Source organism: Larimichthys crocea, chromosome XII, assembly GCF_000972845.2.
Source record: "Larimichthys crocea isolate SSNF chromosome XII, L_crocea_2.0, whole genome shotgun sequence".
NCBI classification, from domain to species: Eukaryota; Metazoa; Chordata; class Actinopteri; family Sciaenidae; genus Larimichthys; species Larimichthys crocea.
In genome coordinates, this window is record NC_040022.1 from 15,201,745 (window position 1) to 15,228,395 (window position 26,651).

A 26,651-nucleotide genomic window follows, 5' to 3' on the forward strand; every position below is an offset into this window, starting at 1 on the left:
AATGTAGTTTTAAGGTTCGAGTTTCAGGTTTATTTGTCACAGGTTAACACAGGGTCAATAAAATCTGTTGGACAAGAGGAACTGGTCAGCTCAGCATTCTTCATGACTAGGCTCTTGGCTCTTAGGACTCACTGAAGTTTCCTTTGTTGTAGGTGTGTTTGGAGCACTGTAGCTTTAAACGCTGTGAAACTACAACACGTGGATTTCTTCACTGTTACAAACCGGCGGATTTTTTTTTTTGTTTTTTTACCAGAGCCACTGTCGTTAACGAATAGCTGGTGAGTAGCTAATTAAAATATGACAAATTACAAGGTCTGTTCTGTCTAAGGTGTGTTATAGTATTTGATATTGAACGAGCTGCAACAGCTGGACAGCGTTTGCCTCTAAATACACTTATCCACGCATGCGCTGTGTACAAGGAGGGGCGTTCAATAACACCACGCAGCACTAAAAAATGATTTTTAATGTGTTTATTGTGTGTTTAATTCATAAAACGGATGTATAAATGGCTCACATGTGTGCTCGTTTTTACTACCATTACACTCACGTTACTGTTAGCACCGCGGCCGCTTAGAGGACTCGTGTCACCACTTAGCCACGTTAGCGGCTAACCAGTTGTTGTTTAACCGGTTGTTGGTTAACCAGTTGTTGGTTAACCAGTTATTAAATGTGAAGTGTAAAGCCATGCCGAAGAGAAGCTTGACGAGCAAAAGCCGCTCTCGGTCGGTTTTTGAATAATAAATACGGTTTAGTGCTACATTATCGAGTTACAACCAAGTGGTTACAACTTCCCACCGGTGTTACGTCGTGTTTGGTGACCCTTCAGTTTCTGTGACCTGCCGTAACTCGAGGCAGTGATTTCAACAGTTAAACATCTCAATGAAACATGCAGTAAACAATGTGTGTCAAACAAAACAACAACAAACAATGACAGAGCAGCAACAACAATTTTATTATTGAATCATTCAGTCAAAAATGTTTAGTCTATAAAATGTTAGCAGAGGTCATGTGTTGTTGTCCTATTTATTAATTTAGTTGTCTGGTTGCTTTCATGGAAATTATTATCTTGTATTTCTTATTTTTTTGCCCTCACTTTATCTTTCATTGTCTACCATGTTTGGCCTCAGTGCCTGTCTCTCTGCTGTTATTTTGTCTGAGTGTCATGTCTGTGCTTTGTCTTTTTACCGTCCTTGGTCAAAGCACTTTGTGAACTCTGTTTTTAAAGGTGCTATATCAGTAAATAAAATCCAAATCATCACATTAAAGGAGCTGGAATAAGGAAATATTTGGCACTTGGAATGAAAGCTTACTTGAAAGTATTAATTAATTACCACAATGTTCTCTGGTCAGTTGAGTAATTGATAATAATTGAAGCTTTACACAACACTATGATAGTGGTCGGATGTTAAGCCCTGAAATCATATATTGATTTTGAATTTGGAAAAGCATCCAGTCAAAACTGTTGACAAACAATCGGTCACTAGAAGTTTTATTTCTCTCTGATGAGCTTGTATGATGAACATTCTTGTGACCTCTGACTGTCTGAAATTAATAGACCATAATATAAATACTTTTTATGTTCGTTCCTGGATCAGAGCTAATACATTTAAAGCAACATTTGAAAGTGTTTTATTCCAAAACAGATAATATCATAATGTCACGTTTATATGTCACAGAGAATATGCACTACCTGCCGGATGACAACTCCAGGTACAAAGACGTTGACTACTGGGATGAAAGATACAAGACAGAGCAGTCGTACGACTGGCTGGGCAGCTTCTGCAAATTCCAGCACCTTCTGGAAAAACACGTCGGCAAAGACGACTCGATCCTGATACTTGGTTAGTACTTTTGTTGTTTTGATTTTATCTGTATTATAGTTGGAAGCCTATTTTGTCACCTTTTCACCGCACAATGCTATGTAAACAAAAAAAGAAACACAAAGTCTACCATTAAGCATCACTCTTTGTCACCATCTGGGGACGTCTTGGTAAATTAGGGATTGCCCAGATTGAGTCCAGGCAGTCAGTCTTCCCCGTCCTTCTGTCATCTCTCTACCTTCTGGTGTCAAGATGCCTGTCACCATTTGTCATTATGAGTGTCAGATACCATCATCATGGCTGTCAGTGTTGTCATTAGCATCATTTATACTGCTCATACATTTTCCTAGGCAGCCATTTGTTTGGAGTTAGTGTGGTGGAAGTGAAGTCTTTATATAAAGATATTAATGGATTTGACACCTGGATGTGCAGATGCTGCATCACAGGTTGTTACATTCACTCTGAAGTAGAGCCAGATCTTGAGTTTTAATACTTAATCAGTCCTTTGTTGGATATTTTTCCTGTTCAATGGAACAGGTTTTTGTACAAACCACATTTGAGGTTCAATAACTAACTCTTTATGTTTTAATCTGGATTTTGGCCTTGAAGAAAGATCTTGTTGGCTTTGTGTTGAATATGTCATACTGCTACTACTGTGCTGCTGCATTCTTACTTTGAAGGACATAGAAGAGTCGCATTCACAATATTCTTTTTTGTTAGAAACAACATTTCATTACTCAAGATAGTTGAATCACTGGGTCTCGGAGTGACATTTCTGCAAACATCCACAAGATGTCACTGTTCCCTTAAAATATATCCAGTTTTCTTGCACTCACTGCCTGCAGTAGCTGTTTTTAAATGGCCCTGCAGCTCTGTAAAGCCTGCTACAAAAGCATTTGAAGCAAGCACATTGTGTTTGTGGCTGCTGAACACAAAATAAGCCTGTATGTAAATTGGCACAAAATATGCAACAGATTGATTTGAAAGCCAAAAACGGATCACCGTATATACAAGTCCTTCAGTGGATCTCTTTTAGTTTAATATTTATTTAAAGCAAAGCCAATTGTCACTTGTCTACTGAAGCTGATAGAAAGTGTCCAGCTCTGGACCTGTGCCTTACAGTGGTTCTGAATTAGTTTGTTTCATCGATGTAATCGTGAATAAAACAACCATTTCCTTGTACACTTTGATGTAGTCATTTCTGACAGGATCACTGAAAAGGACCCATTTTGGGCAATTTTTGGTTGTAAAGAAGTTGTTTTTGGGTTGAGTTGTTTTGGTTCATTTGGATGAGTTCTAGGCAGACACCATTATGCTGGCATTATGCTGGCAGCATTAAAGTCTTTTGTTGTTAGACTGCTATACCTCCACAGAAGGATAGAGGGCTATGGTGGTCTATATGTTTCTGCTGCGAGCCTTGTTTATGCATGCTCAGTGGTGTTTGCGTGTGTGTTTGTGTGTGTCAGGGGGGTTTGTTAAAATTGTGTCAGGGAGTGACAGCAGCTTCTGCTGTGTGTGTGTGTGTAAGTGTGTTTGTGTGTGTGCGTGTGTGTGTGTATAAGTGTGCATCGTCAGAAGTTGTCTATTCTTTGCTCAACTAAAATCTCTCTGTTTGCAATTCCTACAAGAGTACAGTGCCAGTATACAGGCAACTTTTATTATCTTCTTTTTTTTTTTTAAATGTAGGCGATGATAGTCTGGTGCCCTGCTCATTAAAAAAAAAGTGCATTTGCAGCATATTTCGAGGTGAGAATATTGACAGACAGATAGTATGCAGCCTCACTTTTTCAGTGTGCGTCATAGACACACCTACAGCAGAGGCGTTAGTGAGGCTCTGGAGTCGATGTATAAAATATCTTCTCTTGCCTCTCTCCTGCGTTACACTGCAGCAGGCAACACCAGGGCTGACCACTTTCTGCACGCTGATTTAAACCCAAAGGAGAGCCATTCTATCGCTGAAGAGCTCTCACCTTGGAGGGCATCTCTTTCTTTTTCTACCTCTCTCTACGTCTCTCTCTTTCTCTCTCTCTCTCTCTCTCTCTCTCTCTCTCTACCTCTCTCCTCTTGCCAGATCGTGAAATTGCACGTTTCTGTCACTAGCACGTGTTGATGTCTTCTTCAACAACACACACGCAAAAACAGGAATCTATATAGAGAAGCTCTTCTGTAAAGATGTGTTAACCCTCACGTGTTGTGAAGAGGCCTTAAAAGCACTTAAAATATCACCACGCTTGGACAAATGCCTGCCATGGCCGTACACATCTCCCAGCTACCCTCACTTGTCAAGTCTGTAAAAACCAGGGAGACCATTGGCTCGTATAAAATGACACAATAAATTATCATCACGATAGGGGGGCCAGGGCATAACTTGGCAGAGAGGAGGGAAGACGTTAAAGAAAGACTCAGGGCGCCACGGGGCTGTTTGTGTGTATGTGATGGGTTGATAAAAGAAAGAGAGATGGAAGGAAGGCAAATAACTAATCAGGTTTGGGCCACTCAACTGTCTCAGACGGAGGTCATTTCCATTATGATAATCTGTACAGCACACAGAGAAAGATACAAAGGAGGGAGGGGTGCGTAGATGAGAGGAACCGGAACATTTTGCTGCATGCTGATGACAGTTTTAACGTCTTTGTCCTTCGTCATTTCGCTCATGCACTTTGTTTCAGTCTGTGTCCTCTGTTTATCTGTACGGTTACATTTTGCTGACTCTCTCTCCGCTTCTCTCCTCACCCCCACTTCTTTCCACCTGCTTTTCTAATATCTGGAGACGCTGCCTCCCCCATCACACTGTTGTTGTTGTTCCCCACTTTCTTGGTAACCCACTTCTGCCTTTCTTTATTATTCTTTCTTTGTCCTGAACGCCTACTCAGCGGTATCTGTCCTTGTGTCTAGACTATAACCACACACAAAGCTATTACTGTATGTCAACGGATTTGAAACTAGTAACGTAAGCAGGCATGACCAAACATTAGTGTGATCTCTTGATCAATACTGAATGGAGACATGAATTGTTTTTAATAACCAATTCACCAACTTTATACTGGCAGTAGGATCATAATAGCTCTACTTGGTGATTATCTATATTTTTCTAATTGTCAATAAATTCTGAAAAGACAAAATCCAAACTTTAATTGCTCCTACAAGTATTATTTGTGTATCTAAAACCTGATTATACCTCTGCACCACAGACCTCCGTTGTTGTCCAAAAACACATAATTGAGCCACACAGTTGCTCATGTTTCCTCATTATAATAAACTTGGGAATTGTAGTTTATTTTGAGCCAGTTTCACATACACCATCCCGCTGCTGTAAATATTTACTCGTGCATCAAAGCCCGAGCAGAAATGAGTCCCCAATTGATTGAAACTATTTACAACTATTTGTGTTACGGTTGCTAAACGTGGTGCCCAGCTGAGACAATTCAGCTTTTTAAAAAGCTAAAAATAAAATGAAAGCGTAAGAAGTATTCTTGTTAACATGAAGAGAATGTTTTATGAATCTTTTTTTCCAACTCGTGGTAAATGATATAGATATATAGATAAATAACAATTTGCCTCACATTCACTCTCAAACACTGACGGCGACAAAGCTGCAAAGAAAGGGTGCTGGCCACCTGGAGCAAATTTTGGGTTCAGTGTCTTGCTCAAGGACACCAGAGATCAAACCACAACTCCAGGAACTACACACTCCTCCTCCTGAGCCTCCTGGATTGATTTTGGAAAGTAGATACAGTATTGATCCTCAGGTCGAGGTGGTAAAATCATTCATAATAACATATCCTGGTTTAGAAGCTGCACACTGCCCACTCAGACACCCACTTCAACAACAGTGACATGAGGTTAGTGTTGGTTCTGTGTTAAAATGATTCACAAAGAAGCTAATTTAGAGTACATTTCTTGGAACAATAATAATAATAAGGAGAACAGCATGAAAAAACATGTGATGGTTTACAGTTATGAAGCAAAAATACACTTTCCAGTCTTTTACAGCGATTGTAAACTGCAGCCTTGGTAATAATGATGAGTATTATTTTTTGAAAAGCATTGTGTGGCCTCATAATGTGACATAACTATGCTCATTACTGCTCCAGCTGCATGGTAAACTGAAGGCCAGAGGTGGTGTGTGTCACAGCATTGCGTCAAACAGTCCCTGACCCCTCCACCTGACCTGTATGTGTGCTCGCAACATTACCAAGCATTAGCAATGATCAGCTCGCACACGGACCGCGTGAGTTCCCGCCCGCCACACAGCCACAGCTCCTTCTTTTATGGCTTGCTCTGGGCTGCTGCCAGTGATGTAATGACCCCACATCTCCCAGTGGTCAGCGCTCTTGCCTTGTTCCCCCGAGGTGAGTGGTGATGATGTAATGGCTCTGATCTCCAACAGTGAGTGTGGCTTGACGTGTGTGTGTGTGTGTGTGTGTGTGTGTGTGTGTGTGTGTGTGAGTAAAGATTGTATCCTGGGAGTAGCTATGTACCTTCCAGGTTTTCTACATGTTAACATCAGTACACCCGGTATAAATGGCATGACGCAAAATCTCCTCAGGGCTGCTAAAACATGTGTAGGTGTGTACTTGACACGCACTGCTCTGTACAGTTTGTGTATTTTCAGTGTTTTACATCTAACAACTGATGATTTATCTGTAGGTTTTGTTAAAGTTTGCTGATTTGCAAAGATGTATTTGCTGGTAGCAGCCGCTGAAATGTGACATTGCTGCTTTTTCCTGTGCTTCACAATGGGAAGGTAAATATCTTCGGGTCTGAAAACCTATTCTTGACCTATAAAAATAGTAGTTAAATGATTCCTGCTCACTAGCTTTTTCACGGAGCTTTCAGCTCCATCTCACGGTCTTCTTCAGTAGATGACGTATGAGCAAACTTAGTTAGTGCTGGTGAAGAGTTTGAGACAGTGTCTGCTTTTTTATGTTGTCAAAACCAGTGATTTGATGACGCCATTTGGGGTTTCTTGAGCATTTTCCACTATTTTCTGACATTTAATACAAGCAGTCAAGAGTTTAATCAGCAGATTAATTAAGTGAATTACATTTTTAGTGCCTCCTCACTGTGCATGAAATACACTTATAGGTATGATTTACTCACTCTAAATATCCTGCAGTGCTCCCTCTTTTTAGTTCGCCTACTGACGTCATTCTCCTGTCATTTTCTGGGTTCCTTCAGCTCCTCGGGGTGATGTAAGCAGTGTTTATTGGCAGAGGAATAGTAGGAGACCGTGACTGTGGCTGTTCACTCAGCTATTTCGTGACTATGTATAGCCCTGTGCCTCGACTACAGTGACATTATTGCAGTGGCCCTGAGAGCTCAGTACACTGCAACTTAAGAAGCAGACAATGCACAAGCAAATTAAGAAAAGATTATTAGCTTGAAAACGCATACACAGCACTTTCGGGGCCACCTTACATTATACCTTTTTTAATAAAAAACATTAGCACATGCTAGCGACAATGTAAGGTCTGTCGCCCTCTTTGCCTCCTGCTTGCCCCATCCTGCTTATTCACTCCTCACTCCAGTCTCCTTCTCTCAGCCTCCATCACCTCCTTCTATCACCTCCTGACGCCTCTTCCATTTCCTCCTCGCTGTCTGACATCTCTTGTTTATTGTCGACCAGATCGCCTCACTCATACCTCCCCGCCCCCTCTCCTTTGCCTATTTGGTATCAAAGATATTCACCTGTGTCCCCGAAACCTGTCAGCCTACATATAACTGGAGCAGAGGTGTTTACAGCATTGTCGAGAGCTGTGGGAGCCTTTCTCAGGAGACTCTTAACTAACTGTTGGTGGGCTATTATGTTGTGCTACGACTCATTCAGAAATTGGCATCCCACATTTCTTGGGTAGCTATCAGTCAGTATTGCTGTTTGATCTTTACTAAAGTCTGTAGTATTTTTATTCCAATATTCAGTGTGATTATTGTAGATGTATCTGTGCTGCTGACTAAAGTACTCCCACTTTTACGCTGGAAGATTCTGCCTACAGGTCAGACACCCAATACAGTGTCCTTATCACTGCGTGCACTGGGAAGAAGCTGTGCACATAAGAATGTACTGATAGTTTGTAAACCTATGCAGAACTTGTCGGGCTGGAGGAACATATAGGCTGAGCGGGAGGATTTCATTTCACTATTAACAGGGAGATCTTAGGTGACAGTCCTCTCACGTCCCCTTTTTTCCGCAGTGTTAGAAATTCACACGCACGCACACACTGGCACAAAATGCTGATGGGATGGAAAGTCACTGGCAACACAGAGAGTGGGGTCTTAGCAGCTGTCAGAAGATCCAGCTGACATCAGATATGCCGTTGCTCATGGGGAGTTCAAACCTCATTTCTACATTTTTTCCATGTAACCTTTCCCTCCCTTTTTCCCCTCATTGGTATCTATCACCCTTTTTATTTTATTTCCTTCACTCCTCTCCTCCATCATAACCATACTCCTCCATCCATTTCATCTTTTTCACATATCCTCCCCCCGACTATTTTCTCCTCCTGTCTCTTCCTTCCCTCATATCTCTCACTCTCTGCACAGACAAGCACATGCATGCACACACACCTCCTCCCCCTAACAACGGCAGCAGCAGCAGCAGCAAGGCTGTGAGGAACAGGCACCTTTCAGAGGAATAATGGAACCAAGAGAGGCAGGCCTCGGCCATTTCACGCTTGCCCTTCCTTTTATTGATTGCAGCCCTTCCTTCCTCTGGTGGCTGAAGGCGGAGCACGTCTGATCAGATAGGCTTGTATCAGCTCTGTCCTCCCCTGTCGCTGCCCTAGTTTATGCTGGCAGTTTCCTTCTAGCGTATTCAGAGCTGGAATTCAAGGAATATTTTGGTTCTATGTGTTTTAACAGTGGCTTTAAGTCATTCTGATTACAGGATATCTCAGCCAAGTTTTTATGTTAATAAGACTGATGTCATGGTCTTGCATTGATGTTGCATGTCTTATTTGGTAATAATGAGCAGCAACGAGGTAGTGAGATTGCGTTGGGTCGTTTTTGGTTTAAATAGTTAGTGAGGAACACGGTAATGCAGTGATGAATGGGAGCTGCTCAAGAAACAAAGGAAGTGGAGGTTGTTTACTCTGCAGTGTCCTCTGGCCTCAACTAGAGGGAAATTACACACACACACACATACTGTCCACAAAATTCAGTGTGCATGGACAGTACAAACTCTTCACCGCACTGTCTGACTTCACCTCGATGTGCTAAAACGTCTGCAGTGGATACCAAACTGCAGCAGATGAGGTGTGAATGGAGGGTGGGTTGAACGAATGAATGAATGAATGGCTGTAGGGATGAATGGGTGACAGAGGAGGTGGAGAAGAGTGTAGTTTTAGCCAGTTGTATTCTTACCCCCCATCCCCTATCCATGTTGCTGTCTCCCTCCCTCTCTCTCCTCCCTACCCTCCCCCTCTTTACAGCATCCGGATTGGCTGCTCAGTTTTCAGGGAGCCCTCACCATGCAGCAGTCAGTGAGTCAGTAGGGGCAACCCTTCCTCCATCCCGCCCTCTCCTCCCCCACCACCCACCCGCCACCCCCCTCTTTTTGCCGCTGTAAGGAGTGGTGGTGTTTATGAATGAGCCGCAGAGCCGCAGAATGTGAATGAGAAATAAGCGAGGGAGCCAGGAGATAAGGGGGCGCGGGCTGAATGGAATGCAGCAAAGCAGGGAAGAAAAATGGAGGAAGGAAGCTGAATGAAAATCACAAGGGTGGGATGGAGCGGAGGAGGCGAGGGGGTGTGGTGGTGGGCAATAGAAATGAGGAGAGATGTGAAATTTTATTGGAGAGATAGCCATGCTCCACTGTCACTTTATGTGTGTTTGTGTGTGTGTGTGTGTGTGTGTGTGTGTGTGTGTGTGTTTGAGGTAATGTCCACCCTAATAGGTATGCAGATCAGGGAGGATGCCTGAACCGGTGGCTGCTTTTGCCTATGAGCCAATGGGAATCTCCACTACCTAACTAACACTCGCACACTCGCACACCTACACACATATACACAGCTTTCTCTGCAAGCTGGTGCTCCGTGCTTTGAATAATAACGGGGTTACCCGGGCAACCAGGCTAGGATGATCGATGGGCCTGGCCCTGATAAACAGAGCACAGAGGGAGTGCGCTTGTGTGTGTCTGTGTGTCACCGGGTTTCTGATGTCGCAGTGGGAGTTCTTTGAAATTAGAAGATATCTTATTATCAAATCTCTTCTGACCTGTGATTATACGTGTGTGTGTGTGTGTGTGTGTGTGTGTGTGTGTGTGTATGTAGACTGCACACAATGATGCAGGGCTCACAGGATGTTTGTTAGAAGCAGTAGGTGTGTTTTCTGTTTGTATGCAGACGTTGAGGTTCAGTGAAATCACTCTGTTCTCAATGACACTGAACGCCCTTGGTAAGAGGGCTTGTGCGGGCGGACCATGGGGGTGACCACACACACACACAATTCTGATTCACTCACTTATGGTAATAATATGACCGCTTGAAGGAGAGAGGCTGTGTGGCCGTTACTCACCTCTTCACGGAGCGCAAATTATACAGCTAGCCAGTGGGTTCGACTGGCTACTTGATTTGATTAAATGCATGCAGCATACATAAGTGCTATTGTTGTGAGGGTCAGCTAGCATGTTAGAAAACATAAAATGGATTGGATGAATGTGGACGACAAAGATGTAATGTGAGGATGGTGAAGCTGCTCTGATCTCATTTTCAATCTGTATAAAAAGGTATTAGACAGATGATATATATTCACTACAGTACCACATCTGATGAGTAATTCTTAATTAGAGCTGTATTAAAGCTTGTTTAAATTACAAATGGCTATTATTTATAGTAACAATTTAGTTGATGGATAGTAATATAATGGAGATACTGATAATGGATCGATAGCTTGCAGTTGAGGCGGGTGGCTGTGGCTCAGAGGTACAGCAGGTCGTCCACTAATCAGCAGATCGGCAGTTCGATCCCCTCCAGTCTGCATGTCGAAGTGTCCTTGGGCAAGATACTGAACCCCAAATTGCTCCTGAAGGCTGTGCCATCGATGTATGAATGGTTAGCTTCCAAAACTGATGAGCAGTTGGCACCTTGCATGGCAGCCAGTGCCATCAGTGTATGACTGTAAAGCACTTTGAGTGGTCGGAAGACTAGAAAGGCGCTATATAAGTACAGTCCATTTACCATTTTAAGTAAAATGTCATTTTCAGCACCGACTCCATTTACTTCCATTGTATTGGGATAGTGGTAGAAATCTCAGAGATGGACGTCTCCATGGCTACGTATCATTTTGACTATTGTAAAGCCCCAGTACAGTGCACAGCTTCCTTCAGACCAGAGCCTTGCATTTCAAATGCGGCCCAGCTCAAGTGCCTGCAGATGTTGTGTTGCTGTGAGCTATTGGTGTGTGTGCCCACCTTCTCAAGTCTGCAATTAAACATAACTCGTTCATAAATCTGACACATTCAATTGGATTTGTACAGTATTTGAGAATAAATTATCTTGATCTAACAAACCTCTTGGAAATTTGTTGGTTTTATGTTGCAAGCACAATGTCATAACAAAACCGTGTGTGTGTTTGTAGAGCCTGGGGAATATATATCTCTGATTGGCATTCACACAGCCTCCTCTGTCTGCACTGCACACTTCTGCATCTCATTACCCTACCTCTCCTCTCTCTCACCTCCTCTTCTCTTCCTCCCTACCCTAGCAGAGAGGAGGAGGAGGAGGAGTAGGAGGAAGGAAGAGTAGCTGCTGAGAGGTGCATCTGCAGCCAAAGTCGCCTCTTAAGAGCTGAAGTGTCATCCTGGAGCTCGCTGTGCATTTCCCCTCACAAAGACATTATGTCGACCTCAAAGGAGGGTCATCTGAGTGCATTCAAAGTCGCACTGCTCTTTTGTCATGAATACCAAGAGACAAGCTCCCCTCGCTGTGACAGTCGCTGTATGTTGCAGCACAAAAAGTCACTTCTCTGTGACCTTGTACACATAGATCTATGAGTCCAACGACAGGCTCAGTCCTAAAAAATCAGCATGTTAGACATTAAAATGATAGCCAGGACTCTGCGTAAAGACTGATGAAGCCTTCAGAGACTTACCCGATTTTGCTGTGCTCAAAGAGAGCCTAACAATTGCCAAAATGAACAAAACAGATGTGCACAATACAGAGGCATTGAAGCATACGTCGCCCTGCTATTAAGCTAAGAGTGACATAAAATGCTTTTGTTATGATTTACAGAATCAAGATGATGCCTCAAGTATGAAACAAGTATAAATCATGAAGTAATATCATTGTTTGCAATTGTTTCCTCATATTTGCAATTGATAACTCAAGATAAGGCACAAAATATTGAGGATACACAGGCATATAACACAGCAAAGCTCACAGTCACAGCTGAATAACCGGTGTCCAACAACCCAGATAAGCGTGTACTCCAGGCAAGGTACTAAACAGCCACTGCAGTGTCAGCATCACTTATTATGCAGTTAGATAGATCGGAAGCTGGAAATCACACAAATGACATAATGACACACGCTTTTAATGATACTGTTTGCTAAAAGGTTGTCAAACTGTACAGATACAGCACGATCACCTCAAGGTTTGTGAAAGTAAAAGAATATAAGAGTGTCCTTTAGAGTCGCCCGTCCAAGAGAGAGTGACGTAGATTCTGATTCTCAATGTCGTCATCAACCTATCATCACATAGCTCTGAGCAGGGAAAGCCCTGTCAGCTAGGTAATGGCACTGTGTGTGCGTCATTGATGTCCGATTTATTCAGCCCTCTGCAGTGACGCACTGTTACTGTGGCAATGTGGAGTTATACAGTTCAGTCACGTTCAGATGGGTGTGGTGATGTGGTCGCACATTTTGGGGTCTGTGAGTGAATCCTTTCATGTGACAATCATCACCAGGCTCACTATTGCTTCTATCTCTGAATTAAACCAGTTCACTGGGATGTTCAGAGTCTACTGAGTGTACTGTGCGGACCACTGCCAGACACATAGATGGTGAATACTATATATAGTAGTTTGAACAACCAGCTGTGCTGTTATTTCATTTTACATCCATATTTACTACAGTATGGTGGTATGAGCTTAAAATATTTCTGCAGTTAGTACAAAATAATGCTGAGAGGAGCAGGAAATGACAATGTGCACCATAGGACATCAGTCATCCCACAGGGAGGAGGAAAATAGTTTTTCCAAAAACTTAAAGCTTCTATAATTACACTGTTTATACTGACAACAAATGACTGTGTATGTGAAAGCTGTTGCTTTTAGTAACAAACCCAGAGTTGCATTTCCCCGCTCTACAGAGCGTTTTAGCATCTTTCAGCTCATTGCCCCACAAATTTTCTGTTTTCTGCTCTCATCAACCTCCTTTCCAACCACAGCAGGGAACTGATTATGGCAGTCCCTGCAGCTAAAAAGCCTGATTGGTGGAGCCCAAAAACTGAATTTTAAAGAGGTGAGAGAATATTGGATTTATATTCATCAGGTGGCCAGAAACACAATTTGAAATGCATACTCCTGTTGTTCTGTATCTGCTGGATGTGTAAATAAGCAACTGTTCACCATATCAACTTAAAAAGGTATGCCAGTGTTGTCTTTTTTTTTTTTTTTTTTTTTTGCTGCGCTCCAGTGACCAAAATAATTGCTTAATGTATAATCAGCATTTCTCCTTTATTAATTGGAAGCAAACCGATGAATTGTGCAAGCACTCTACCCAAGCAGCAACCTCAGTCCACCAATGAGCCACATCTTTGCCAATTTTTAGTGTACCCAAGAGGAGGCAGAGGCAAGACTGCCAAGATGGCCAGAGCCACCACATTCTGATCTTCATAATGGCCTGTAATGTCACAGATACAACATCCATTATTTATACTGTCTATGGCAGGGCATCCCGCTTTTTACATGTTAAATATGCATTTTTTTCCGACCATGGTCTTCTGTTTGTTTTTACATTTTTCCTGCTGTAAGTTGCTCCTTGATATTCTCTGTGCAGGGACTCTGGTATTAACAGAATTTTGACATAACTTATCAGTAAATGCACAGATATTGTTAATAACATTATTGTCGCATTCCACTGTGTATACATGCTCACTGACGTGGCTTAAAAAGACACTAATACAGGATGAAGCCGTTATTAATGTTGTTGATTATACCTGTGTCTTTTTGGGTGTAGCATTTAAAATGTCTGTTGTGAGAGTACCCCATTTAATAAAGTCCAGACCCTCCTCATAAGACTGTATGCAGTATGGCACATAGTTTAGCTTCCAGGTCTAAACTACCACAATCATTGCAGCTGTATGAGGACATCACCTTGGCCTCTGTCTCTTTCCTTTTACCTCCTCAGGCTGTTATCTTTCACTAGAACCTTCCATTTCCGTGTCCTCCACATATGTCTCTAAATCCCCTCGTCATCCTCCTCTGTAAGACCATTACTGCAGCTAAGTCGTTAAATACATTTTTTTTTTGTGCATGTGTGTGTCCAATAGGATTTTTAGGAGCGCGCTGGCTTTGTGCAAGGCGGTCCCTTCTTACATAATACTGCTTGTAATGCTGCAGGCACAGACTAACAGACCTGCACCTCCACCTCGTGTCAGCCTACATGTCTTTCTGTCTCACCCAGCCTGTGTCAGTGGATCTGTCTGTTTGTTGCTCTCCCTCCTAGCTATAATGCTTAAATATCCACCAACACATCTACACTAACTACTAACATTTTTGTCTGTCTGTGTTTGTGCCTTATTAACTGACAGATTTACTCCCTGAGTCTCTGTTTGTCTGCAGCTAATTCTGTCTGTCTCAGCGCTCTTGTTTGTTGGCATAACTCAGTGTCAGTCTTTGCTTTATTTTCTGGTTGTCCGTACATCTCATCTCTCACTAATGATGCGGCATGCATAACAGAGTTGGTTCAGCTTAGTTGTGATATTCTTATGTAACTCTGCACTCTTGCCTTTGCACCCTCCCTTGTCTGAAAGATACTCATATCCAACACTGATTCTGGCTGAAAAAAGAGAGTTTTATTCTTTGTTTCACATAACATTTCAGTTATCTCTCACTTTCTTTATGGGAAACAGTTTTTAATAAACTAATCTCTGTCTATGAAGATATATATATATATATATATATATATATATAATATCTCATATATAATATATATATATATATATATATATATATATATATCTTCATATATTGTATTTTGTGGTGACTCTTCATGTAATTGTTTACTGAATAATTGTGGTGTCGCTGCGCTGTGTTGTAACAATTTCTCACTACCAGTAACAGGGTTTTCTTGATTGAGACTCTTTTTGTTCCATTTCTTTTTGTTCCTCTGAGGCTTTTTTCACCGTGTTACTCTTCTGTTTCTCTCTAACAAACCTTAGATTTCTTTTCATCTCTGCCACCTCTTCCTGTGCATAGTCCATCACATGATGTAGCGCAGTATTGTCGTTTGTTGATAAGAAGTTAGACCACTTGGAACGGATCTCGCTGCTTGAGATACTGCAGGATGAGATTGCATTAAGGTAGGAGTCCAAATTTCCATTTTGATACGAGTTATCTTGTAGCTCTAATATATAGATGCGGCAGAAACTTGTTTGACCCTTCATCCTAACACCACTATACTGATGTAGGGAGTCAGAGAAATGTGACACCTGCTGAATCAAACGCATCCAATCCTTGATCAAGTTCTTTATGTATGTCAAGGCTGTGTTGTGTGCAAAAGTATGAGTCTGCAAATGCCCGTTGGGTATTGCGTCAATGCTGACACATGCTGGGAAGAGTCTTAAGTCAACATGATGTAATGAATATATTCAATTTCACCATAGATTTTTGTTAGACATGACAATGGTCAAACAGACAGCACAGACCAAACATAGGCCAAGTGTTAAATCTAATAAAATAGGGGCTAATTGGAAGTAGCATTTAGTGTAAATGATGGAATTATAGCCAATAGATGAATTAATTTCCTTCAGAATGAGGCGGTTAATAATTTTACAGCAGTTATTATGTACTGATTGAGCTCTTATCAGTAGCAGAATGAAAGGCTCCATGTAAATGCCATGCTGGATAAGAATTCATGAACAAGTAGAAATGAAACTAATATAGATCCCACTGATGCTTTTCTCTCGAGGACAATTGCTTTTAGTCCCTCTTTGCTGCATTGTCTGTATGTATTACTGTGGGTACTGGTGCTTGGATGAACTGACCAGAAAGCAAATGAGGGTGCTCAGTGAGACAAGTTAAAGAGTACAGAGAGGTGTGTGTGTGTGTGTGTGTGCGTGAGTGTGTGAGCGTGAGAAAGAGATTGAATTGATTAATGGTGGAAACCACTCAGCGCGGACTCTGGCTCGCTGAAAGCCACCTGTCCCCTCAGTTTCATCACTGCACATCACTGACTCTCTGTGCTGCTGTGCTTGAACTGTGCCATTACCATACCAACAGAAAAACTTGTGATATCATCAGTTGCTATGTTTAATACAATATTGATGTTTGTTTTAAAATACCCAGCTTCTTAAATGTGATTATTTGCTGGTTTTCTTTGACTTCTATGACTGTAAGCTGAATATCTTTGGGGGTTTAAAGAAGCAGTCTGCAGGACTTAACACAAAAGGACAGATCTAGAGCCCGTGTTTGGGCTAATGTAGATGTAGAAACATTGTGGTGATTTCTGAGATCACAAAAACACAACAATTCTTATTTTTAGGTGATTATATACTATGAAAAATATGGCTGCATCTCATATTCTACAAATAGAGCCCCTCTTACACACTGGACACTGAAGACTGTTGGTTGGACAAAACAAGCTGTTTTAAATATGTCAGCTTAGGCTTTAGGAAATCATGATCAGTTAATCGAGGGTGAGGATAATCATAGGTTGCAGTTCTATGTAATGTAAAATAACGCATACGTTACATTTTTCATGGCTCGACGCCACAGTTGCATGTCAGAGAGAGACAGCATGTAAACAAAAGTTAACTGGAGTGAGGAATATTGGATTTTCTCTGTTAGAGTGGAACACAATAATCGAAGGGGTCAGGGAATGATGCCCATAGGCTCCACTGCTTGTCGTGATCAGATTGCATTGAATATCCACTTTTTGTGTGGCATTTAATGTGTGTTCATGCTGCATTTCAGCTGTCTAACAAAACTGCGAATAGAAGCAAGAAGGGGAATTTCAGCACATCATTACTGCTGGTCTGCCGTGCTCTCTGCTGACGGCCCTTTTTAAAGTTGCATGCTTCACTGTGGCTGAGTTTAAGCAGGATACTGCTAAAGGATAATGATGCAGCGATGAGTGCAAAAGGTATTTTGAGGAGGAGTCTCACGTTCGGATGGAGGATTATGTTGTCCAGTGGTGCTAGGATTAACTAGCGCCATTAGAGCATAACAAACAACTGTGTGCATGCATAGCCTATATTGGCCTGTACAGGGAATCAGAGAGCAGATGGTCTGCCATGCTCTGTTCACTTAACCTGCGAACAGGGGCTTTGCAATACCCCCTGCCATCCCTAACACACACACACACACTCACAAATGAAAGAAATGAAGAGGCAGTTTTGTTTAGTCAACTGAGACGGAGAGCAACAAACCCATGAGGTTTGAGTCCAGTCTTCTGTTTAATGCAACACACTTAATCAAGACAATCCCTCCCATCCCTACAGTATTAAAAATCATGTTGGAGTGTGTGAGAGCACCGAGACACAAACCCAAACCACCATCGCAGTCAGTTCCTCTGCCTGTTGCCATGGCTACCTACTCCCTAAGACAATATTTATTTAAAAACACATTGTAATGCATTAATTTTACTGTAATAAGAAGACGGTGTCCTTGTTTCTATGTGTGAGCTTAATGAGTGGGAGAGCCTCTGTGGATCACAGCCATGTCATATGCTGTTAGTGCACTGTACTGATACCACAGGGAGATGGAGGAATTTATAAAACATTGGCATTCAGTTGACCATTCGCTAAGCTCCGCCTGCCTTGGTTACTGTTGCTATGACGGTCAAGGTTTCCCTTTTGGGATGGCACACATATGCAGTGTACAATAGCCGCATTTCCATAAATATATTTTGATGCACATAACATCGTTTGAAAAGTTTGGATTGAATCGACAACATTTGAGAAAAACTTCCTCGAAAAAGTTGTCCAACGTGTCCTGGGTTAAAAGTCTGCATATCACCAGTTAATGAACCTTCGCAAATAAATAAAATTTATTATTCTTGCATTGCAGTGTGGAGCTCGTTAGTCCGAGTTCCATGTTTCATTTCTAACAACAAGATACGAGGCATTTAATATGAAGCCTAACTGATGTGTTTGGTGCTTTCTTCCCCAGCTTAAACTTCCCCAAATTCAATAAAGATCAGGTGCCTAGTTACGGTTGCTAAGCTTTGAGGGGTTTAAGGGGACAGTCGATTTACCTGTTATTGGGTTCATGAAAAAAAGGGTAAAAAGGAAGACAGGAATGAAGAAAGTAAGATTAGGAGAAAAGAATGAGTTGAGCTGCAGATTTTCACAAATCCCACTGTTGGGAGTCTTTCCAGACCTCGTGTTCGCATGCAGATTAAATCCCACACAGAATACACATGTCACCCATCATCACACATAAACCCAAACTGGGCTGAGAGTGCTGCGTGTCAGGACGCATGCTGTCGCACTCTGTTTGTCCATACTTGTGCCCCAGCCGATGAGGTTTTATTTCTTTTCAGTCCCTCAAACAAGACATAGCTCTTAGTTTAAAGAGGCCAAGTCCCATTTGCCTGCTGTGCATTATGCTTGAATGATAAATGCAGTTCCTGTCACAGTACGCTGCTTATGGAGCTGTGTGAAAGCTGATGAGTGCCTGCTCCATGACTGTTTGATGACGAGAGAGTCTGAGAGTCTCTTCAGGTTTTATACTGTACGGCTACATTATAAAACATTGACACATCCACTGTGTCAAAATATTTTCATCTTTATTCCCTAACCCTTCTCCAATTCTTCTCCCATCTAGTATTATTTCCTTTTGCATGCCTTCTTCTCCTGCTTACTCCCAGTTCTTTGACACGTCTCCTTCAACTCTGTCTCGTTCTCCTTTTTCACTTTCAGCTTCTGCCTCCTCTTTTTTTTCTTCTTTTTTTTAAGAGGCTTCTCACGACTCATGGCAACTGCTCTCATGCCTCACATCTCTGTCTCTTTCTTCCTCCTGTGCATGCTCTGTGTTCAGGTCTGTTTCTATGCCTGTCTACATGTATCTGTCTTTCTGTCTCTACCTTTTGCACACAGCCTTTTCTTGCTTTTCGTCCCTGGCAACCTCCCTCTCCTCTTGGAGTCTGTAGCTCAGGTTACATAATATACATTAGAGAGAGGTGTAGGGAGGAATGGTAGAAGTAAAAGAGGAGAGAGTGGAGGAGGGGAAGAAGATGCCCTGCTGCTCAACTGAAAAGTCTAATGTTCTCATCTGTCTGAGCAATTGATGCTTTTTAGTCTCAACTGATCTGTCGTCTGTAAATGCAGCTTTTCTGGATACGTGCCCTGCATTTACTTATGTTTGTTTCATTTTTTGGTTTTAAAATGAGTCTCATTACCCCCCCACATTTTTTTTTCTAACCATGCTGCTGCTATCAAGCTCATTTTCATCTTCAGGAGCTGACATCTGGTCTGCCTGTTCTCTCCTCCCTCTTCCACACCCCCTCCCTCATCCCCTCATCATCTCATCTCTATCATGATTACACTTTGCCTCGCTGACCTGCAGTGATATAACCACTTTTTGGCAGCAGAATTTACCCTCGCGAAGCATTATATTCACTCATCTCTCTGAGAATTCCCCCTTCACAGTCTCTGCCTCCCGCTCTTCCCATTCAGCCCATTTTAAGGTCTAAATCTTATTCCTAATGCATTTCCCAGCAATACCTAAATGGGGGTGAGTTGTGGAGTGAATGAGATTGATGGGGAGAGAGAATTTGGGAATGTTCCCCGATGATTTGGTGCTCCAGTTGAAGTACTTTAAAAAGAGAAAGGAGAAGTTCTGCAGGACATGGATGTTGCTCTTGTTAAGTAATGAGTAATTGGATGGTGGCTAATGGCACATAGCAGCCTCCAGCATCAGCCTATTGGGGCATCAAACATTGTCTTTTCCCCTGGCATCATCTTCTAAGTGATAATTAGGAGCGTTTTTGAGTCTGCTTGTTATATATTCCTAACCCACTTTGCAGCCCACATCTCAGATTTGCTTTCAAAGAAGTCGTGTCTTGTGACGACAGTTTGGCCCAGGTTAGAGAAGAAAACAATTACACACTTGACTGTTCTAGCTTAACCTTTTGTCATTTACATTAGCTAGACTGCTCATTACTCATGTGAAGCAGATATCACCATGTAACAAAATATTATTTGATTCTGTTTGTATCATCCAGTTTTGTGTAGATATTCCATTTTATTTGACAGTCAAAGTCAAGTCCAGAGTATAATAAGAGACAGTGAAGATCAGTGTAACGCTGATAGATTAAGGCCCGTCAGAGACAGTATATTCTGTGGCATATAACAAGATTCAAAGTTGTATTTTCCCACTAACTTTAAGATCTGGTCTCCAATGTCACCCCTTAATAAAACATGAATTATACATGATGTACAAAGTGTTATGAATACTTATCAGTGACACTATTTAGCCCAAAGGGAACAAAGGTGCACATGCTGCTCTCTTCACTTTGAAGCTAAAAGAAACATCTCGCACACTCTGAGTTTATAATCTTCTTGGCTTTTCATTGGCTTTTCCATCACATAAAGGAAGCTATCATTCCTTTGAGGACACACTCCCTGTTGTCATTGTAATTCTAACCCCCCAGCAGTCTAAACCTTAACCTGAGACAGACTCTGGGCAGGTGTGAGCGTTGTCATAGATCAGCCTCCCGGGCCAGGAAATGAGGTCCCATGTCATCAGAGGACTCTCTGTGCGTTAACCTCCTCACCAGGACACAGCGGCATGACGTCATTGTCTGAACACACATGCTGGCTCAGTTTACTATTCAGGTTTGAATCTGATTGTCATTGACTGAGACACCTCTTGGCCTTGGCGAATCATAGTCTTTGCACACATACTCCTGAACGACTGACTGCGGAGAGAACATTTTACGTCAAGGCCGTTCAGCTGTTCATTCACCAACAGCATTTTAATCTGCGTCCAGTTATTTTTGTGTGTGTGTGTGTGTGTGCTACGCTCTGTTTTGCAGATGGGACTGGTTATTATAAAGTAAAGCTGTTTAATCTACAGTCTCACGCTCCTCTGCGTGTGACAAATGTCAGAGACTTGCATTATTTTTGCCAGTAATGTGAGAAATCCTGCTGGAATACTTTTCTGAGCTAGTATGATTCATTATTGTAATTACGTAAAAAGTATTTTCTACATACTGATGTGCAAAATGTTCAACAATACCAGACAAAGGAAGAAACAAAGTATAATTACGGTTTACTTGTTGGCGTGTCAGTCAGTCTACTACTTTAGTACAGACTGAAATATCTCTCCAACTATTAGATCGATTGCCACATATTCATGGTCTCGAGAGGATGAGGCCTGTCGACTTTGGTGACCTTTGGATCTCTTTGTCCAATACTTTGTCCAACACTGTGCTTTTAACAGCCTCGGCTGTACTTTGTGTTTACACCTAATTAACAAATGTTAAAATGCTAACATGCTAACATGGCAAACATTATACCTGCCAAACATGTTGACGTGAGTTCAAAGTACCTGAAGTACAACCTTACAGAGACACTAACTCAGCTGTGGGCTGGCAATATAAGATTTAAGACTAGCTGCACGTCTAGACGGTGCTCTCATGAAATATCAAGTACGAGCGTCAGCAAGTGTCTGCTCCCCAGAAATGTGTGCACATTTCTTTATCCTCTTATTTTTTGTTCGTAAGGTAACAAAATAAAGAATAGTTATTTTCATTTGGAAAGCTAACTAGTGTCTTAGCTACTACATAATATCTATCACTCCAAAATACACACATAAGCTGTGTTGTGCGCATTTTTATCGACGGGATCTATATATATATATATATTAGCTATATCTATATATATATATATATATATATATTTAGCATTTTTTTTAATGCAGCTTGAACAGAATGAATCATATTGTTTGCATCTGGCCTGCTACCTCCCACATGTGTACAGAACTGCAGAACAGTTTGTACGTGTCTGTTGCTGCATCACTTCCGTTAAGCTAGATGTACTCGTGTGCTCCTACATGCATGATATGGAAGTGCTTTTTTGTATTTTAGTGGGTATTGTGTGTTTCTTTTCTTCAATACATATGCAATAAACGTAATAAATACATATTTCATAGCTGGGAAATGGTGCTGAAAAGTGAAAAGTGTAACCCCTCTTGTAACCTGCTGTCTCTAGTGTGTGTGTGTGTGTCTGTGTGATTGTGTGTGTCAGGCAGTGGGTTCAGAATTGGTGCCAGACTTAGCGCTTAGCCTGGCACTGCCTTATCAAACTGTGTGTGTGTGTGTGTGTGTGTGTGTGTGTGTGTGTGTTGAGACTTGGGACCTGTGCTGGCTCTCTCATCAAGTATGCAGTTGGAGTCGACGCTGCAGCAGAGACGCCTAATAGAGAAAGCAGCAACAGAGAGAAGAGAGAGTTGGAGAAAGACTCTAAATACGTCATACCACCCGCTCACTTCCAGCTTCCACTTCTCCCCTCTTTTATCATTGCACTTGCCAATTACTTCTTTTCACACTCATCTATCTCATCCCGCTCTTCTTCTGCATCTCTTTCCCTTTTCACTCTCTACCCCGCCCACTAAATTCCTCCACTCAAATCCCCATTCACACTCCCAGCCATTCAGCCATCCCTCGCTCTCCCATTTCCATGAAATTGTTTGTCATTCATACCTCCCTCTCAATCCCCTGCAGCCTGGAAAGCAGAGCTGTTGAGAGTCTCAGCAGCACCTCCTCACACTGCAGGTAGCCTCCGAGCTACTACAGTGACTTTCACAGCCCCTCTTTCAGCTCCTGCTCCCGTGACCATATAAGTACTTCCTCCTGGCTGAGTGATTGACATCACGGCGTTGTTCTGACTTGAGCAGGAAGCACCAGTGAAAGGTCAGCCTCCAAAAGATGGAGATTAGTGTTTAAAGGGAGCTTGTTGGGAGATACAGACTACATAACTTTACACACACAGTCTGACTTCTCCCTATGTTCTCCTTCTCACCTCCTCCACTTCTTGTTTCTTGGCTTTTCTCATGGATGAAGAACAACCAGTTCCTGCCAAACAGGAAGTGGTCATGATTCAGTGAGAACAGACCATCGTGTGTGTTTTGGTGTGTGTATCTCCTGTTGTACAGTCCAGGCCGGTCCGTTTCTCAGTTCACTGCAGCAGATGCTTGCAGCATGACCCTACTTTACCCACGCTCTAGACTGAAATGGCTTATGCAAACAACTGAAAGAAGCAAAGATAAATAACGCTTTCCTTACATATCAGACAAGCAGCTGTAGGACTGCATGAATCAAAGTGTGTGTGTGTGTGTGTGTGTGTGTGTGTCTGTCAGAGAGCGATGGAGAGTAGCGATGAGGCATTGGCACACTGCATGTAGCAGCAGACCAAAGGAGTGGATGGAGCATGCAGCATTAATCACCATCTTCATCCACCAGCCTGTCTCTGAGGCTGACTCACTCTTCATTAGCAACTTCACTGCTGTCAGCTGTTCACTGGTGGCCTGAAAGCAGACCAAACCAGACTATCATGTCAGTACAAACCACAGTAACTATTTTGGTGCATGGCCAGAAAGTCTTCATATTTTAAAGGGTTGAAGCAACTGAACTGTGTTTTTTTTTTTTAAATGTAGGGCAATCTGCACACAGCTACCATTGTATTCTGAAGTGCCATTCCCACCTGGTCTATACAGGCAATTATTATGATACACAAGTGTTTTTATGTTGTATCATAAATTGTCAGCACCTGCACCGTTTTTTAATACAGAGGCAGACAGCAGGTTTAGCCAGTTAGCTTGCTGGCACAGATGTTAAAAGTCTATCAATAAAAGGTCCTTCCTTTATGCACTCCCACTCCATATAAATGAGAAAGTGATGCTTAATAGAGGTGGCAGTTTAAATTTTAACATGAAATGTTTTCCACGGCTAAATGTTAATGCGCTCATTGAAGGAAACTGACTGGCCTACCTATCAAAGTTTGATATGTGGTATATAGCACACATGAGCGCAGCATGAGCCACATCTAAAAAGGACATTTGCTCTTTTCTGGGACTTATTTGAGTCATAAAATCCCAACTTTAGGCAAAGAGGGGTGAGCCTTGGTGGGCTTCTTTGATAACACCTGTAACCTGGCAATTTCTTCTCAGCTGTGGCTCCTTAAAGCTGCTTGCATGCCTGACCAAACTAATTAAACTCTTAGAATATACTGTCTTCTGATTCAGATTAGACCATGACACAATGACACTGCAGAGAGACATGCTATTTCCTCCTGCAGGGATCAATATGCTTGGTCAGCCATAAAGCTCACACACTGAGCCGGCTCTCATCTGTTAAAACCTGATCCATACTGCATAATCACACCAAGGTCAGGCAATAGAGCCATTTACATATAAACGCAGGCACCTTGAACTGACAGACTCGCCTGCCAACCAGGCAGAAAATTAACCAGTCAAGTTTGAGCCTCTGTGTGTGTGTGTGTATGTGTGTTAAAACTTGAGAATACCTGTGCTGTTTCGGCCATTTCATTTTGTCACAGACGTGGTCTTGGTAGGTGGCTAATTGAAAATGCCTATACTGCTGTTACCTTCTCTTCTCCCCTCTACGCAACAATGCGTGTGTGTGTGTTTATTTGTGTATTTGTGTTCTTGTTCACAGCATGTGTCAGACTATCCACCAACTCACTCACACTCACTGAAACACTGAGATTGAGAAGTTTTGGCCTCATTTAAATCTTGCCGCACATACACACTTGGAAGAAAAGGCTGAAACCTCAAAGTTTTTGAGGCAGTAAAACGTCCTTTTTACATCCGTCTTGTGCTAATTGTCACGAAATCTCTGCAGAATCTTTGTCAGCTTGTCTCTGTACCTTCCAACTTCTAATTTCACACACGTTATCTCCTTGACTTTGGCTAATCTGCACTCTTATAATGTCCTGTGCGTTACTGCTTAAACAGGCTGCTCTGAATCCTCATTGCATGCAAATACAAGCACCTGACAGTGACGGTGATGTGTCCGTGTGTCTCGTGTCTTAAAGCTTTGGACAGAATGTTAGTGAGGAGTGTTAAACAAACTAACTTCATCAACGTACAGTTTGTGACTCTTCCTCTGATTCCTGTTACCTTTTATTGTGCACACATTCACACGCTCACAGTTTCTTGCTGAATCATGACCTTCATCTCTGCTGCTACACCACGGACTGACTGACAGGTTAAAGCACTACCATTCAAAAAGGACAAACAGTACAGTCTGTGGTTACACAAAGACACACACACGCACACAGGCATGTACTTTCTTGCTAGAATAGCCTGATGGAAAAATAAATATTGGTACCTCGGCATCTGACTCAGCGTGGCTATAATGAATATCAAGGGGAATGAGAGGGGAAAGCTGTTGACAGACACAGCTGTTAACTCAACCGTGCAAGCAAACAGCCGTCGACAAGCTTCTCCGGTGCGCTCTTACTCATGTAGGTAGCATGACCTGACAAAGACTGTGACAATATTGATATTTTCACTGTCGAGATAAGGCAGCACACTTGAATTACTGTAACTATTCAAGAGAGCTGTTTGTTTTCGTGATGTCAGTCCCTCATGTGCCAAATGTATCACACAGTTGGGATACGTGCTGTAGCATATTGTGAGTGACTGTGATCGGAGCCTGCGATGTGACTGTCAATACGACAGGTGCGGTACAGCGACAGGTGTCACTTTGGTGTTCAGCCAAACTGTGTCAATAGACTATAATTAAGCTCTCAACAAACAGACTGGTGACATGGTGAAACAAAGGAAAACCCTGAATAAATAAATGGAGAAGGATATAAAATGAGTCCACCATACAGGGCATAGGTTGCAAAATGTGCCATTTATTTTAAGAATAGATAAGTGACTGGTATCTGGAGCACCTTTTAAGGCTTTCAGGGGCATGAATCTCCTGGTTGAATCATTAGTACAAACAATGAACAACTGTGCTAGAAAATCTACTTCATAAATAAAAAAAGTCTTTCTACTTAAAAACATGTAAAGAAAAACTATAACTCCCAAGCTGTGCATTGACGATGAATACCCAGTAAATTAGCGTATAATTATAAAGTAAAACTAAAGAATAAACTTCTTAGAAACACTGATTATGTAATCCGCAGCTTAAATGACTTCACTGACAGAATCTGGGTCCATTTTGAATTAATTTGGCATCTACGGCACCTTGTTTTGTTCCCTTCTGTAATTATTATTCTGTAAATATTGAATTCATTACATCTGTGTGCCGTTTGGTAACTTTGGTGCCAAACTGACAGATTTCACACAAACAAAGCTGAAATAATTAAAACTAATGCCCATAACATAAACCTTTTATAATAACATTATGTGAGAGAGCCCTGTGTTTGTTTGCCGAGGAACATTGAGAATATTAAAAGAAGACTTAGACAGCTCAGTCTAAAGGAAAAATCGTTAGTGTTAATGATGTGACTTATTCTGATTCATCCTGAGGGGACCATGAATGTTGTGGCAAATGAATGAGGAGTGACTGAAACGCTAAAGAGTTTACAAACATAAGTTGTGGTATTTGCTGTCATCAGATCATGCTCCGATATCTGTTGAACACCATCAAATGAGTCCGGGTATCGTCCCTCCAGTGGAGATCCAGACATT

General features: G+C 41.9%; 1 protein-coding gene across 1 annotated transcript in view; it reads left to right on the forward strand.

Moving 5' to 3' along the window:
• Positions 1–100: 100 nt before the first annotated feature.
• Positions 101–26,651, forward strand: part of ece2a (endothelin converting enzyme 2a) — a 68,184-nt gene continuing 41,633 nt past the window's right edge. Inside the window, exons 1-2 of the mRNA XM_010750887.3 lie at positions 101–278; positions 1,677–1,841. Of these exons, the coding sequence (XP_010749189.2) occupies positions 1,682–1,841 (160 nt within the window). The 5' untranslated portion in view covers positions 101–278; positions 1,677–1,681. The remainder of the gene's footprint in view (positions 279–1,676; positions 1,842–26,651) is intronic.